The 15,948-nt window shown below is 32.5% G+C and overlaps 1 protein-coding gene and 2 non-coding genes across 6 annotated transcripts; 2 read left to right on the plus strand and 1 right to left on the minus strand.

The window, feature by feature from the left end:
- Positions 1-3,088: 3,088 nt before the first annotated feature.
- src-1 (Tyrosine protein-kinase src-1) lies at positions 3,089-15,695 on the plus strand (the record flags this gene model as incomplete). Of its 4 annotated transcripts, none has more annotated exons than NM_001377653.2 (6): positions 3,089-3,172; positions 5,836-6,168; positions 7,420-7,571; positions 9,630-9,978; positions 12,874-13,355; positions 14,559-15,695. In NM_001377653.2, the coding sequence occupies 6 exons, from the start codon at positions 3,096-3,098 to the stop codon at positions 14,765-14,767; spliced, it is 1,602 nt and encodes a 533-aa protein (NP_001364774.1). The 4 variants fall into 4 exon arrangements, with proteins under 4 accessions (NP_001364774.1, NP_001364829.1, NP_001293421.1 ...); NM_001377652.2 differs by having other exon boundaries at positions 3,096-3,172; positions 5,824-6,168; positions 14,559-14,767; NM_001306492.4 differs by lacking the exon at positions 3,089-3,172 and having other exon boundaries at positions 5,927-6,168; positions 14,559-14,767.
- Y92H12A.8 lies at positions 11,201-11,290 on the minus strand. Its single transcript, NR_049953.1, has one exon. It is a non-coding gene; the product is annotated as an Unclassified non-coding RNA Y92H12A.8 (non-coding RNA).
- On the plus strand, positions 11,207-11,279 carry Y92H12A.t1. The gene has a single exon. It is a non-coding gene; the product is annotated as a tRNA-Arg (tRNA).
- Positions 15,696-15,948: the final 253 nt, after the last annotated feature.

Below are 15,948 nucleotides of genomic sequence, written 5' to 3' on the forward strand. Positions count from 1 at the left end.
TCTAAGCCTAAAGATGGAAAATGGACATCATCACGTTTTATTAAAATGGATAATATTAAAATGAGGGGAAATAATACACAAGTCACCGAACCCTGCGTCTCTTCTCCCGCATTTTTTGTAGATCAACGTAGATCAAGCCGAAGTGAGACACTCTGACACAACGTGGGTGTTTCAAATTGCCAGCATTATTTCGGTTATTACTCTGAAGTGAGAGCTCCGCGGAGCTCCGATAAATCCAAAATTTCCGTTTTCTGCGTTGTTTCAAGTTTTTTTTGGAATTTGCCATATTCTATTCCACTTCGGCACTTTCCAGTATTTGTAGCCGGGGGTCGGCGGCAAATCGGCAAATTGTCGGAATTGAAAATTTCCGGCAAATCGGCAAATTGCCGGAATTGAAAATTTCCGGCAAATCGGCAAATTGCCGGAATTGAAAATTTCCGGCAAATCGACAAATTGCCGAAATTGGAAATTTCCGGCAAATCGGCAAATTGCCGGAATTGAAAATTTCCGGAAAATCGACAAATTGCCGAAATTGAAATCTTCCGGCAAATCGGCAAATTGCCGGAAGACAATCCCTTCAGAAAAATCCGGTAAACTGCCGGAATTGAAAATTTCCGGCAATTTCGGCAAATCGGCAATTTCCTGAAGTTCTCAAACGGCAAAATTCCCATTTTTCTGGAAAATCTATCCGTTTTCTCATGAACTTTTCAAACGAGAAAAAAAAAACGGAAACCTTCCATTTTCTCACATTCCATTTCTCCCTTCTCCTCAACTCTTACACACATTTTTTTCCACTTTTTCTTCTCTAATCCTCTTGTCATTTACACTATTTCGCCCTCCCGTTTAACACTATCATTTTTTTTTTCAAAAAACAAAATTATCTTTGTGTGACTCACACAATTTTTTCTTAGAAATTAAATTTGTTTTAAAGATTTTTACAAAAATTTGTCACAATTTTCAGATTTTCGTGTTTTTTAAAAAGAAAATCGGAAAAAAAAAGTGGATTTTAAATAGAAAAATTAACAAAAAAAAACCGAAAAATATCGATTTTGATCCGAATCAGAAAAAATAGTTTTTTTAAAGGAGGTGCAGTCGAATTTTTTTGAAAATTTCTTTGCTAGCCTCAAAATTGTCTGAAAACACCGAATTTCATAGTGAAACTTCTTGAAAACTTCTCCAAATACCGTATTTCCTCTATTAGTTAGGCACCTCCATTAGTTTTGCATCTAAAATCACTAATCGAAAATTAGTTTTGCACCCCCTCAATTTGTTCCCTATGTTTAGGAATTCAACATTTGCATTATAAAATCGTTCTAAAAATTAGGAAAACTCTTACAGACTTGGTATGACAAGTCAAAATTGACAAAATATGAGTACAATTCGGACAATTTTTGCGTATCAGTCGTAAAATTCGTAAATTTTCGATCATAAGTTGTTATTGAAATTGATCATAACTTAATGGAAAACATGAGAAAAAACCTGTTCGAAAATTAGTTTTGCATCAAATTAGGTGTCCGAAAATTAGTTTTGCATGCCTTACTAATAGAGGAAATACGGTAAAAGTTATGGCGGCTCAAAAAATGGCCGACATTTTTTTAAATTTTTTATCCAAATTTCGCCGTCCATCGACTTTATAATACCTAAATGAAGTTGAAAACGCAGGATAATTACATTGTATACTCAAAATTTGACGGTGAATTCAAAAAAGTTAATTTCCAGCCGCTTGACAAGTCGGTCAAATTTCAAAATTTAACTTATCTTAGGCCATTTTTTGAGCCGCCATAACTTTTACCGTATTTCCTCTATTAGTAAGGCATGCAAAACTAATTTTCGGACACCTAATTTGATGCAAAACTAATTTTCGAACAGGTTTTTTCTCATGTTTTCCATTAAGTTATGATCAATTTCAATAACAACTTATGATCGAAAATTTACGAATTTTACGACTGATACGCAAAAATTGTCCGAATTGTACTCATATTTTGTCAATTTTGACTTGTCATACCAAGTCTGTAAGAGTTTTCCTAATTTTTAGAACGATTTTATTATGCAAATTTTGAATTCCTAAACATAGGGAACAAATTGAGGGGGTGCAAAACTAATAGAGGAAATACGGTATTTGGAGAAGTTTTCAAGAAGTTTCATTATGAAATTCGATGTTTTCAGACAATTTTGAGTATATTAAAGAAATTTAAAAAAAAATTCAACTACACCACCTTTAAATACAAAAATACTGATTCTGTTGGGAAAATATTGTAAATTTCTTCAAAAAATTGATAATTTTCGCGTTTTTTCTGAATAAATTCCAAGCGTCAGAGTTTATTTAAAACATATTTACTACCCCTCCATTTTCACTTTTTCCTCTAAAATCTCGTTTTTTTAAAATCAAATTCCCGCCAAAATTTCCTCATTTTCAGAAAAAAAACCTCGAAAATAAGAAGAAGAAGCAACCATTCCATATGCATGCTCAATAATTGTTGTTTGCACAAAAATACTGGTGTCTTGTGTGAGTTTTTTTGGAAAATTCAGAAAATTTTCACTGAAAATTACAAAACCTGACAATTTTTGAATTTCGCGACGATTCAAGTATTTCACATGGTGTCAGAGTGTCACATTTCGGCTTGATCTACGTTGATCTACAAAAAATGCGGGAAAACGGGACGCTGACTTCTCATCTGATTTTGTATGGTTAAGACCGTCCTGACGTCACATTTTTTGGGCAAAAAATTGCCGCATTTTTTGTAGATCAAACCGTGATGGGACAGGCTGGCACCACGTGATATTTGCAAATTGTAAATTTTAATATATATTAAAATTAACAAATTTTTTGAAATTTGTTTGAAAATTCTGCTTGTACAGTCTTTTTTTGCAGTTTTCCAGTTGTGGAAATGTCAAAAAAAAATTAAATTGACAGAGATTTTTCAGTTAAAAAAATTTAAAAAAAAAAAACGAAAAAATTCACAAACAATTTTTCGACAAACCGGCAAATTGCCGAAAATGAAAATTTCCGGCAAACCGGCAATTTGCTGATTTGCCGAACGAACGAGGCAACCCCAGTAACATTTTCCTGAAATAATTTTTTTTCAGAATAAATAATGGGTTGCCTGTTTTCAAAAGAGCGGCGATCGGGAGGCAGTGATATGGGTGTTTCCGAACGGATAGATGTCTCCAGGTAACTATTTTATAGAGAAATGTATTATTTTTTTGGAGACAATCAACTTTTTTTTTAGATAAAAAGTGCAAAAATTAAATACAGATTTGAAAAAAAACCGATTTTCCGGTTTGGTTTAATTTTTGGTAAAAATTTGAAATTATTGATTTTTAGTTAAAAATTAGAAATCATTGATTTTTCGATAAAAAATCATAAATTATTGACTTTTCAATTAAAATAGGAAATTTAGCTATTCTAAATCTACATAAAGCATGATATTTTATGCATTTACATGGTGGTGAGCGGAAATCCCCCGTTTTGCCGGAACTTTTCAATTCCGAAAATTTGCCCGTTTCACATTTCGATAATTCGGCAGTGATCAACAGTTGTTAGATTTTCGGCATTTTCTCAGCAAGTAAGTGCCCGATCCCAACAAATTCCGGCAATTTGACATTACTGAGTTCCAAAGAATTTTGAAAAAAAAAACGAGATCCCTACTGTAGTAAATGTTTTTATTAGAAATTTTTTTTTCTGGAATTTTTTAATCGAGACTGAACTCTTTTACAATTTCGAGTGTATTTTTTTGGAAAAAATGTATAGAATTTAAAAATGTATCATTTTCTCTGTCCCGTCTTTTTTTATAGAAAGTTTGCTTTATTTTTAGGCTATTTTTAGGCCAATGTTGTTTTCTAAGCCTAAAAATGAAAATAGTATTAAGATGAACATGTGCATTAAAATTGAAATATTGAATGTTTAAAATTATTTAGTGCTCACTTTTTCCGAAAAAAAAAATATATAAATAGAATAATCTCAGAAGAAAAACTATGGCATCATTTTTGCCCAATTAGATGCCAACGATGTCTTTAAAAAATTATATATATATATATATATATATATCTTTTTTTTTAAAAACATTTAAAGACATCTATTTGGGCAAAAATGATGCCATAGTTTTTCTTCTGAGATTATTCTATTTATATATATTTTTTTTCGGAAAAAGTGAGCACTAAATAATTTTAAACATTCAATATTTCAATTTTAATGCACATGAGAATGTTCATATATGTACTTCCTTTTCTATAAAAAAAATTTGATTGTTTGCCCACCTAAAAATGCACTAACAACGCGTCAATTCGCGTATTATATTTTTTTTAAAGGTGGAGTAGCGCCAGTGGGGAAATTGCTTTTAAACATGCCTATGATACCACAATGACCGAATATCATGGTTAAAAAATTCAAAAAAAAATTTCTAAATTTTATATGATTTTTTGAAAATTGAAAAAATCTCAGTTTTGCCTAATTTTTTGTTTTGCCTAGATTTGTTCGGTGGAGCGCGCTTGCACGCTTTTATTTTTATTTATTGTTATTTTTTTATATTTTCCACCGATTTTCAATGTTTTCAGTGTATTTTTGTCTGAAATTTGAAGAAAAAGTCAAAATAAATGCAAATGTTCGATTAAAAAGCATTTAAACGACGATTTCGAAACCTGAATTAATTAATTTCAAAGATTTACGCTTGTGAAGTAGCTTTTTAATCAAAAATTAGCATTTATTTCGACTTTTTCTTCAAATTTCAGACAAAAATACACTGAAAACATGGAAAATCGGTGGAAAATATAAAAAAAAAAACAATGAATAAAAATAAAAAATGTGCAAGCGCGGCGCTCCACCGAACAAATCCAATTGGGGGTAATTCAAAATTCAAATAGGAATTATTAGGCAAAAATCTTTTTTTTACCATTTTTTAATTTTCAAAAAATCATATAAAATTTTTTTGAATTTTTTTATCATGGTATTCGGACATTGTGACCCCATCACTGCAACTTTTTCCTCACGAGAGACAAGGAAAAGTGGTTTCTAGGCCATGGCCGAGGGGCCGACAAGTTTCAGCGGCCATTTATCTTGCTTTGTTTTCCGCCTATTTTCTTTCGTTTTTCATCGATTTTTTTCGTTTTTTCTTAATAAAACTGATAAATAAATATTTTTTGCAGATGCTAAAACAATTTCCAAGTAAAAAAATCATGTATTCAGTGGGCAAGCAGCGGTGAAAGTAGTCGATGTAATATGATGGATTACGGGAATACAAAACCTAAACTTTTTCTGAAACATGATACATATGATGCTTAGATGCTTAAATTACCTGATTTTCATAACGAGACCGCTGAAAAAGTTTTGAGGTTTTCAAAATTCAATTGTTTTTGGTGAAAAAGTAGAGATTTTCGCACAAAATGTTGAATTTTAAAAATCTCTAAACTTTTTCAGCGGTCTCGTTATGAAAATCAGGTAGTCTCAGCATTTAAGCAGCATATGTATCATGTTTCAGAAAACGTTTAGGTTTTGTATTCCCGTAATCCATCATATTACATCGACCACTTTCACCGCTGCTTGCCCACTGAATACATGATTTTTTTTACTTGGAAATTGTTTTAGCATCTGCAAAAAATATTTATTTATCAGTTTTATTAAGAAAAAACGAAAAAAATCGATGAAAAACGAAAGAAAACAGGCGGAAAACAAAGCAAGATAAATGGCCGCTGAAACTTGTCGGCCCCTCGGCCATGGCCTAGAAACCACTTTTCCTCGTCCCTCGTGAGGAAAAAGTTGCAGTGGCTACTCCACCTTTAATTATTTTTCCATTTTTTTTCCGTACACTTCCCCCATTACCCAAAAAGATATCCACGCAGATTCCAAACGCCCCAACAACAGACAGTATTCCACGTGAATAACGGTGGAAACGAGGGAACCATCTCTCAACTAAACGGAACATCAGACGGAATGATGGGAAATGGACGTGGTGGTGGTGGTGGAGGAGGAGCACAGGAACGTGAGACTCTGGTCGCCCTCTATCCATACGATTCACGTGCCGACGGGGATCTTAGCTTTCAAAAAGGCGATGCTATGTACCTATTGGATCATTCGAATTGTGATTGGTGGTATGTTCGACACCAACGAACCGGACAGACTGGTTATGTGCCGAGGAATTTTGTTGCCAAGCAACAGACTATTGAGAGTGAAGAGTGAGTTGCATTGTTTTTTTTTGTGGTTTGAAGTATTATATAAGTGAAATTTTGCAAGAATATCAACAAAAAAAAGAGCACAGATTAAGAGCACTAAACCTCTATTAAATTAATTAGTCTGAAATAGAATAATTAAAGTGGACTATTTGTGAGAAGAGTTTTAAAGCAGAGGTGAGCGGATATTTTCTAATAATGAATTTATCAATAAGTATTGATGTAGTTATTCAGGAAGAAATGTATCCGAACCAAAGAGTAACTATTAAGCAACATTTTAATATGATAAAACCTAGAAAAATTCTACAAGTTTTCTGTATAAACGATATGCAAGTCCATTATCCGATATCCGTAATATCCGTAATATCCGATATCCGATGTTGCTCGGCGAATAAGTTTTAAGGTCTCGGTAAGGAAAACTTGTAGAATTTTTCTAAATTTTATCATATTAAAATGTTGCTTAATAGTTACTCTTTGGTTTGGATACATTTCTTCCAGAATAACTACATCAATACTTATTGATAAATTCATTATTAAGAAAATATCCGAAAAAATATCCGCCCACCTCTGTTTTAAAGGTGGTGTAGTCGAATTTTTTTTATTGCTTAATTAGACTCAAAATTGTCTGAAAACACCGAATTTCATAATGAAATTTCTCCAACTTCTCAAAAAAAAAAGTTATGACGGTTCAAAAAATGACCTAAAATTTGATAAAATTTGAAATTTGACCGACTTGTCAAGCGGCTGAAAACTATTTTTTTTTTTGAAATCACCGTCAAATTTTGAGTATACAATGTAATTATCTTGCGTTTTCAATCGGATTTAGGCATTTTAAGGTCGATGAACGGGGAGATTTTTAATTTTTTCTACCAAATCACGCCGTCCATCGACTTTAAAATACCTAAATTAAATTGAAAACGCAAGATTATTCAGTTGTATACCCAAAATTTGACGGTGATTTCAAAAAAATAAACGTTTCCAGCCGCTTGACAAGTCGGTCAAATTTCAAATTTTAACTAATTTTAGGCCATTTTTTGAGCCGTCATAACTTGTTTTTTGAGAAGTTTTCAAGAAGTTTAATTATGAAATTCGATGTTTTCAGACAATTGAGAGTCTAATAAAGCAGTTTTAAAAAATTCGACAAAAAAGAAAATTTTCAGAATTTGCAATTTTCAGTGACTTTTTCGAGTTCAAATAAATTATTTTTGGTAGTTGAGCGCCACAATTTTCAAAGTGTTAACGCAATTTCTATTCCAGATGGTACGCAGGAAAGATACCAAGAAATCGTGCCGAACGACTCGTTTTATCATCACATCTACCAAAAGGAACATTCTTGATAAGAGAACGAGAAGCCGACACAAGAGAATTCGCATTGACAATTCGAGATACCGATGATCAGAGAAATGGTGGTGAGTTTTAGAAATGAAATTTGTAGAAAAAAAAAAACTGAGTTATTGTTGAGACATTTAGACGATATTATTCAATTTTTGAAAAATTCCAAATTTCGCATAACTTTTTTTGTTTAAAATATATTAAACCTTATACATCATCAGCATTTTAAAAGTAACACACATTTGTCGAATGAGATCCTTTTATAGCTCTTTAAAGGAAGACTTACGATTTTAAACATATAGACCAAAAAAAAATAGGCTCAAATGAACGATTTTCGTTATGAAACTGCTCAAAAATTTTTCGACAATTTTTTATGGTGAAAAGAAAAAATTAAAATTTCACCAAAACTACACTGATTTTAACTGAAATCTCGATTTTTTTTTCCTTTTTTTTGGGATGAAAAAATTCGCAAAAAATGTTCCCGTGGTGGAGAGTTGAACTCATCATCGGGTTACTGTAGTTTTCGCTACGAGATGTTTTGCGCGTCAAATTTGTTGCACAATACGCATTCTCAGAATTTTGTATCCCTGTAATACATCATCAGCATTTCAACCATTGTCTAAATAAGATTGTTCGTAGTCCTCTCGAACAAAAATTAGACTAGACTCAAAATGTGTGCTCAAATAAATGAATTTCGAAAATGAAACTTTTCAAAAATGTTTCAACGATTTTTTATGGCGGTTCCAAATTTCGAGAAAATATATAATTAAACTGACTTCAGCTAAAATCTCGAATTTTGGCCACTTTTCCGTGTCGCATCTGTCCGAATTTGACTTTTTTGGAGTTATCATCTTTTATTGCATACTTTGGTAGTTTATCTCATTCAATTTCGTTTATTAAGGTACATTTAAAGCCGAATTGGTAACCAAAAATCATCGAAATTGGTTACCAATTCGGCTTTAAATGTACCTTAATCGACGAAATTAAATCAGGTAAACTACCAAAATATGCAATAAAGGATGATAATTCCAAAAAAAAAAAGTCAACTTCGGGCAGATGCGACACGGAAAAGTGGCCAAAATTCGAGATTTTAGCTGAAGTCAGTTTAATTATATATTTTCTCGAAATTTTGAACCGCCATAAAAAATCGTTGAAACATTTTTGAAAAGTTTCATTTTGCGAAATTCATTCATTTGAGCACACATTTTGAGTCTAGTCTAATTTTTGTTCGAGAGGACTACGAACAATCTTATTTAGACAATGGTTGAAATGCTGATGATGTATTACATGGATACAAAATTCCTGAGAATGCGTATCGTGCAACATATTTGACGCGCAAAATATCTCGTAGCGAAAACTACAGTAACCCATTTAATGACTACTTTAGCGCTTGTGTGTCGATTTACGGGATCTCGATTCTCAAGAATGAATTTCTTTTCGAATTTTCGTAAATCGACACCAGAGCTACAGTAGTCATTTAAAGAATTACTGTAGTTTTCGCTACGAGATATTTTGCGCGTCAAATATGTTGTGTAATACGCATTCTCGGAATTTTCTGGTCCCGTAATATGAAAATCTCGATTTTTTAAGGGAAAATTTAAAAAAAGAAGGGTTTTTGGAAATGTTTTGAAGAATACAGGGTATTCCTCGAAATACTCGAAAATGTGGAATTATTGAATTTTAATTTTTCTCACTCCTGTGTTTAATTTTCGAGATAAAAAAAAGAAGTTTTTCATATAAAAATAGAAAACTCAAATTTTTTTTTTGAAAAGTAACAGAAAAAATTTACTAAGTCCCTTTTTTCTCTTTTTTTACAAATTTTTTTTCAATTCCGAAATAAAAATTCCGGCAGTTTACCGATTTGCCGGAATTTTAAATTTCGGCAATTTGCCGATTTGCCGGAAATTTAAATTTCGGCAATTTACCGATTTGCCGGAAATTTAAATTTCGGCAATTTACCGATTTGCCGGAAATTTAAATTTCGGCAGTTTACCGATTTACCGGAATTTTTTTTCCCGAAATTAAGATTCGAAAAAGTCTATGAAAAACAAACAGAAAAAAAAAATTTTAGCAGATAAAATTATTTCAATTTCAAAAATTTTTTTGTTGTTTAAATCAATTGTAATAATTTTCAGGAACAGTAAAACACTACAAAATCAAACGACTGGATCACGATCAAGGATATTTCATTACAACACGACGAACATTCCGTTCTCTTCAAGAACTTGTCAGATATTATTCCGACGTTCCAGACGGCCTATGCTGTCAACTTACATTCCCAGCACCTCGCCTAGCGCCAACTCGACCCGATTTATCACATGATACACAACAGAATTGGGAAATTCCACGCAATCAGTTGCACCTGAAACGGAAGCTTGGTGATGGTAATTTCGGAGAAGTTTGGTATGGAAAATGGCGCGGAATTGTTGAGGTGGCGATTAAGACGATGAAGCCTGGTACTATGTCACCTGAAGCTTTCTTGCAGTGAGTTTTTGATGAAAACTTATATTACCGGTACAATGAGAGTGTAAATAGTTAGAGAGTGACAGACATCCGGGACCCAATGGGGCGGGGCGCCGCGCGGAAGAGACGATTTGTGTCGATTTACGAAACTTTTTTTTTTCAGAAGTTTTTCAGTGAAAAAAACCAAAAATCGGCAAATTGCCGGAATTAAAAGTTTCCGGCAAATCGACAAATTGCCGGGATTGAAAATTTCTGGCAAATCTGCAAATTGTCGGAATTAAAAGTTTCCGTTAAATCGGCAAATTGCCGGAATTGAGGCTTCCGGTAAATTGGCAAATTGCAGGAATTGAAATTTTCGACAAATTGCCGGAATTGAAATTTCCGGTAAATTGGCAAATTGCCGGAATTGAAATTTTTGATAAATTGCCGGAATCGAAATTTTCGACAAATTGCCGGAATTGAAATTTCCGGTAAATTGGCAAATTGCCGGAATTGAAATTTTTGATAAATTGCCGGATTGAAAGTTTTCGGCAAATCGGCAAATTGCCGGAATTGAAACTTCCGGCAAATAAGCAAATTGCCGGAATTGAAGATTTCCGGCAAATCGGCAAATTGCCTGAATTAAACATTTCCGTCAAATCGGCAAATTGTCTTAATGAAAATTTTCGGCAAATCGGTAAATTGCCGGAATTTAAAATATTTGTAAAAAATGAGAAAGACAGAAACTATTGTAAATTTGCAACAAAAAAAATTTATTCTTCTATTTTTATATAAAAATTTAATTTCTTTTTTCGAAAATTGAACGCCGAAGTAATACAATTAAAATTCAATCTTTCCATTCTTCAAAAAATTCCAAAAATTCCAAAAACCCTTTTTTTTTAAATTTTATTTGAAAAAAATGGTACTGTTATGTTGAAAAACTTCATCAAAATAGTATTTTAACAAAAAATTGAGAAATTTCACTGATGTTTTTTATCATACAGTGACGAAATTTATTGACAGTTTTTTTTTTTGCTCGAGTCAGAATTTTTTCCTGGAAGCTGATGATAATGATAACGGTTTATTTGAACAATTAGCGCAACGTATTTTTTTTATTTAAAAAAATGTATGATCCAGGCAAGACCCATCGAGAGAAGTACTGTATGTACCTTTGAATGTAGACCTCTACATTTCCTAAATGCATAATAACCAGAACCCCCGCAGCGCACACACACACACATGTAGGACACTTGACGCGTCGCGTCATCGTGGCCTTGTGGCCTAATGGATAAGGCGTCTGACTTCTAATCAGAAGATTGCAGGTTCGAGCCCTGCCTGGGTCAAATATTTTTGTCGGGGTTTTTTTTGGTTGCAAATTGTTTATTTTCGTTATTTATTTGTATAGATCTGTAATTAAAAAAGTTTTAAATAATAACTGTCCTATAAAATGGAGAATAATCAATATTGAAAAAAAAAACATTGTATTTATGAACCATGAATAAATGTTTAATGGTGGAGTACTGAAATTTGAGACTTTGCATTTTTAGACCTAAATTGGTCCAAAATTACCAAATTTCGTAATGAGAAGTTTTGAAAATTTCTCAAAAAAAGTTATGGCGCTCAAAGTTTTGGAAAAAAGGGCGCATTTTCAGCTAAAATTTAAAAAAAAACGTTTTTTTTTCCAACTTTTCGGTGTCGCAGCGCCTGGAACTTAATTTTTATTTATTTATCACTATTTAATAAATATTGTGGCCTTTGATTGGGCTTTTATTCGTAGATTTAAATACATTTATGGTCAGTGGGGCACAAATAAAAGTTGAATTTTGTGCCCCACTGACCATAAATGTACTTAAATCAACGAATATATGTGCCTAATAAAGGACCACGATATTTATTAAAAAGTGATGAATAAATAAAAATTAGGTTCCAGGCGCTGCGACATCGAGAAGATAGAAAAACAACTTTTTTTTAATTTTAGCTGAAATTGGGCCTTTTTTGTGCAGAACTTTGAGCCGCCATAACTTTTTTTTGAGAAATTTTCAACACGGATCATTACGAAATTCGGTGGTTTTTCGGTCATTTTAGGTCTAAAAAACCAAAGTCTCAAATTTCGGTACTCCACCTTTTATTATCGATTTTCTTCAAATTTCAGAGTTTTGGCGAGGTTTTTTTTTTATTATGAGAAAAAGTGTTTTTTTTTGTTGAAAAATTAGTACATTTGAATTTTCAGTGTTAAAAAAAAAAAAAAAAAAAAAAGGTGGAGTACCACGAAATCTGGAAAATATTTTTTAATTGAATCCAAAAAATTTTCCCCTGATTCCGAATATCGATGTGAAAAAATTCCAAAAAATTTCTCCTCATTTTATACTTAAGCTTGAAATCGCGAATGTTATTTGTGCCCGGTCTCTTTTTTCAAATACGCGCCGAAATAAATTCGCATTGGAGCGTGCTTGCATCGTTTGATTTTCTTCGTTCATTTTATTTATTTTCGCTGAGTTAAATTTTGTTAAACCAGTTTCATTCATTTTTGTCGGAAAAAAATATTTTTCAGCAAAAAAACCGATAAAAATTCGGCAAAAATGAGTGAAACTGGTTAAAAAATTGAATTCGGCGAAAATAAATGAAATAAACGAAGGAAATCAAACGATGCAAGCGCGCTTCAATGCGAATTTATTTCGGCGCGAATTTGAAAAAAGTGATGCCGGGGCACAGATGAAATTCGGCGATTTCAAGCTTAAATATAAAATCAGGGAAATTTTTTTGAATTTTTTCAAATCGATATTCGGAATCAGAGGAAATTTTGGAGTCAATTTAAAATATTTCCCAGATTTCGGTACCTCACCGTAAAAAAATGAAATTAAATTTTTTGAATGCATTTTTTTTGTTGGAAAATTAGTAAATTTGACTTTTCAGTGTAAAAATTCTTAATTTTTGCAGAGAAGCCCAAATAATGAAGCAATGTGATCATCCGAATCTTGTAAAACTGTATGCAGTGTGTACACGTGAAGAACCATTCTACATTATAACCGAATACATGATAAATGGCTCACTTCTTCAATATCTTCGAACCGACGGAAGCACCCTCGGAATTCAGGCGCTCGTCGATATGGCCGCACAAATTGCGAACGGAATGATGTATTTGGAGGAGAGGAAGCTTGTGCACAGAGATTTGGCCGCTCGTAACGTTCTTGTCGGAGATAAGATTTCCGGAGTTCCAGTTGTTAAAGTTGCCGACTTTGGTTTGGCGCGAAAATTGATGGAAGAGGACATTTACGAGGCACGAACCGGCGCGAAATTCCCGATTAAATGGACGGCACCCGAGGCGGCGACTTGTGGAAATTTTACGGTGAAAAGTGATGTATGGTCGTATGGTATCTTGTTATATGAGATTATGACAAAGGGACAGGTTCCGTATCCGGGTGAGTTTGAGTGTTTTTTTTTTTTTGGAAATTTCATCGAAAAAATCGTGAAAATTGAAACAAAATTGAGAAAATTGAGAAATTTTTTAAGAGAATGGAGAAAATTGAGATTTTTCGTTCAAAAAAAAGCAAAGTTTGAACCAAATTAAAGGTGGTGTAGTCGAATTTTTTGCTGCTTTATTAGACTTAAAATTGTCTGAAAACATCGACTTTTATAATGAAACTTCTTGAAAACTTCTCAAAAAACAGTTATGACGGCTCAAAAAATGGCCTGAAATTAGTTAAAATTTGAAATTTGACCGACTTGTCAAGCGGCTGGAAACTAATTTTTTTTTGAAATCGCCGTCAAATTTTGAGTATACATTTTAATTATCTTGTGTTTTCAACTCGATTTAAGTATTTTAAAATCGATGGACGTCGAGATTTTTGAATTTTATGAACCAAATCTCACCGTCCATCGACTTTAAAATACCTAAATCGAGTTGAAAACGCAAGATAATTACATTGTATACTCAAAATTTGACGGTGATTTCAAAAAATAATGTTTCCAGCCGCTTTACAAGTCGGTCAAATTTCAAATTTTAACTAATTTTAGGTCATTTTTTGAACCGTCATAACTTTTTTTTTTGAGAAGTTTTCAAGAAGTTTCATTATGAAATTCGGTGTTTTCAGACAATTTTGAGTCTAATAAAGCAACTTTAAAAAATTCGACTACACCACCTTTAAAGAAAATGGAAAAAATTGTGATTTTTTGTTCCAAAAATGTAAAGTTTGAACAAAATTAAGAACAACGTTGAAAACATTTAAAAATTAGATTGAAAACTAGGCAAAATTCAAAAACGTTCAATTTTAAGTTAAAAAATTTTTTAAAGTTTGAAAATGTTACCGAAATTTGAAATTTTCGCTTAAAAAAATGTCTGGTGAAAATTACAATTTTGAGAGACAATTTTTGATCGAAAATTTGAAATGAGAACAGAAATTCTCACCAAATTTGAGAATTTTTGAACGTGAAAAAAAAATTTGAAATTCCATTAATTTTAAAAATTTGGTTTTCAAGCCAAAAATCCATAATGAATTCGATAATTTGAGAAATTTCTAACAAAATTGGAATCTCATAGCAAAAAAAAAACGGTGAAATTCTGATTTCCCTGAAAAAAAAACACAAATTTTATCGATTTTTCATAATATTTTTCACCATTCCAGGAATGCACAATCGTGAAGTCGTCGAACAAGTCGAGCTGGGCTACCGTATGCCAATGCCACGTGGCTGCCCGGAGCAAATCTACGAAGAAGTACTGCTCAAATGTTGGGATAAGACGCCCGATCGGCGGCCGACTTTCGACACTTTATATCACTTTTTCGACGATTATTTCGTGTCGACGCAGCCGAATTACGCGCCACCAAGTGCCTAAAAAATTGTGCTCTTTTTTTCCAAATTTCCTCACAAAACTGCTCCAAAATTACACTTCCAATCACCTCCTAATCTCAATTCCTCGTTTTTGTTTCCCCTATACTTCAAAAGATTTTCTTCAAAAATTGCGGGATCTGTATCGATTTTTTTATGGGGTTTCTGTCGAACAATTGAGAAATTTTGAGCTGAAAATCGATTTTTCCCGCTGAAAATTGATATATATATTCGAAAAATTTCGTTAAAAATCGATTAAAAATTTCTGATTTTCCCCAGTATTTCTCCGAACATTTCGATAATAACTTCATTTTTCCCATGAAAAACTCTAAAATTCGATATTATATGCTCCCGGAGCCGTTTAAAGGCGCATGATAGTTTTGCGTTGGGTCCCGCCGCGATCCACACTATTTTGAAGCAAAATCGTGTCGAGACCCAACAGAAAATGACAAGTCGCTGGGAACGTATAATATCGATTTTTTCGAGCTTTTCAATGGAAAAATTCAGAAAAAATTGATTTTCATAGAGATAATATATCGCAAAATTGAGATTTTTCGAAATTAAAAAAGTCGATTTTTCGATGAAATTTGGCTTAAAAATGTTAAAAATATCGATTTTAACTCAAAATTTCATTAAAAATCTCAATTTTTCGCCGATTAACGCCAAAAAATCGATAAAATCAACCAAAACCCTCTCGACTACTTACGTTTCAATGCCTTTTCCCCTTAAAAAAATGTTCCACACCTCTTATTAAACACAAAAAAAAGTTCTTCAAGTTTTATATACAAATATATATATATAATTTATGCCCAACTCAAATTCCATTTTTTTTCTCTTTGTTTTGTTTTGTCATTTTTCTTTTTTTTTTGTCGCTCATTTTGTGTCGAATGTACCATAATACTACGAATGAATCGAGATGCCTCATTTGGTAAAAACAGTTATTTTGTTGTCTAAAAATTGGCTCAATTGAGCTACAAAAGAGGTTTTTTGTCGGGAAAAAAATTGATGGAAGAGTTTTTTCTAGGACACGGCCAAGCGGAATCATTTTATTCTTCAAAAAAAAAAAAACGTTTTTTGAGCCTTTTTTTCAACAAAAATCAATTTTTCATACTGAAAACAACACGGGGTTCTGGGCTTCCTCATTGAATTTTTGCCGCTCCATTGACAATCGCCTGCCGGACGGGAAAG

This window comes from Caenorhabditis elegans, chromosome I, assembly GCF_000002985.6.
Source record: "Caenorhabditis elegans chromosome I".
NCBI classification, from domain to species: domain Eukaryota; kingdom Metazoa; phylum Nematoda; class Chromadorea; order Rhabditida; family Rhabditidae; genus Caenorhabditis; species Caenorhabditis elegans.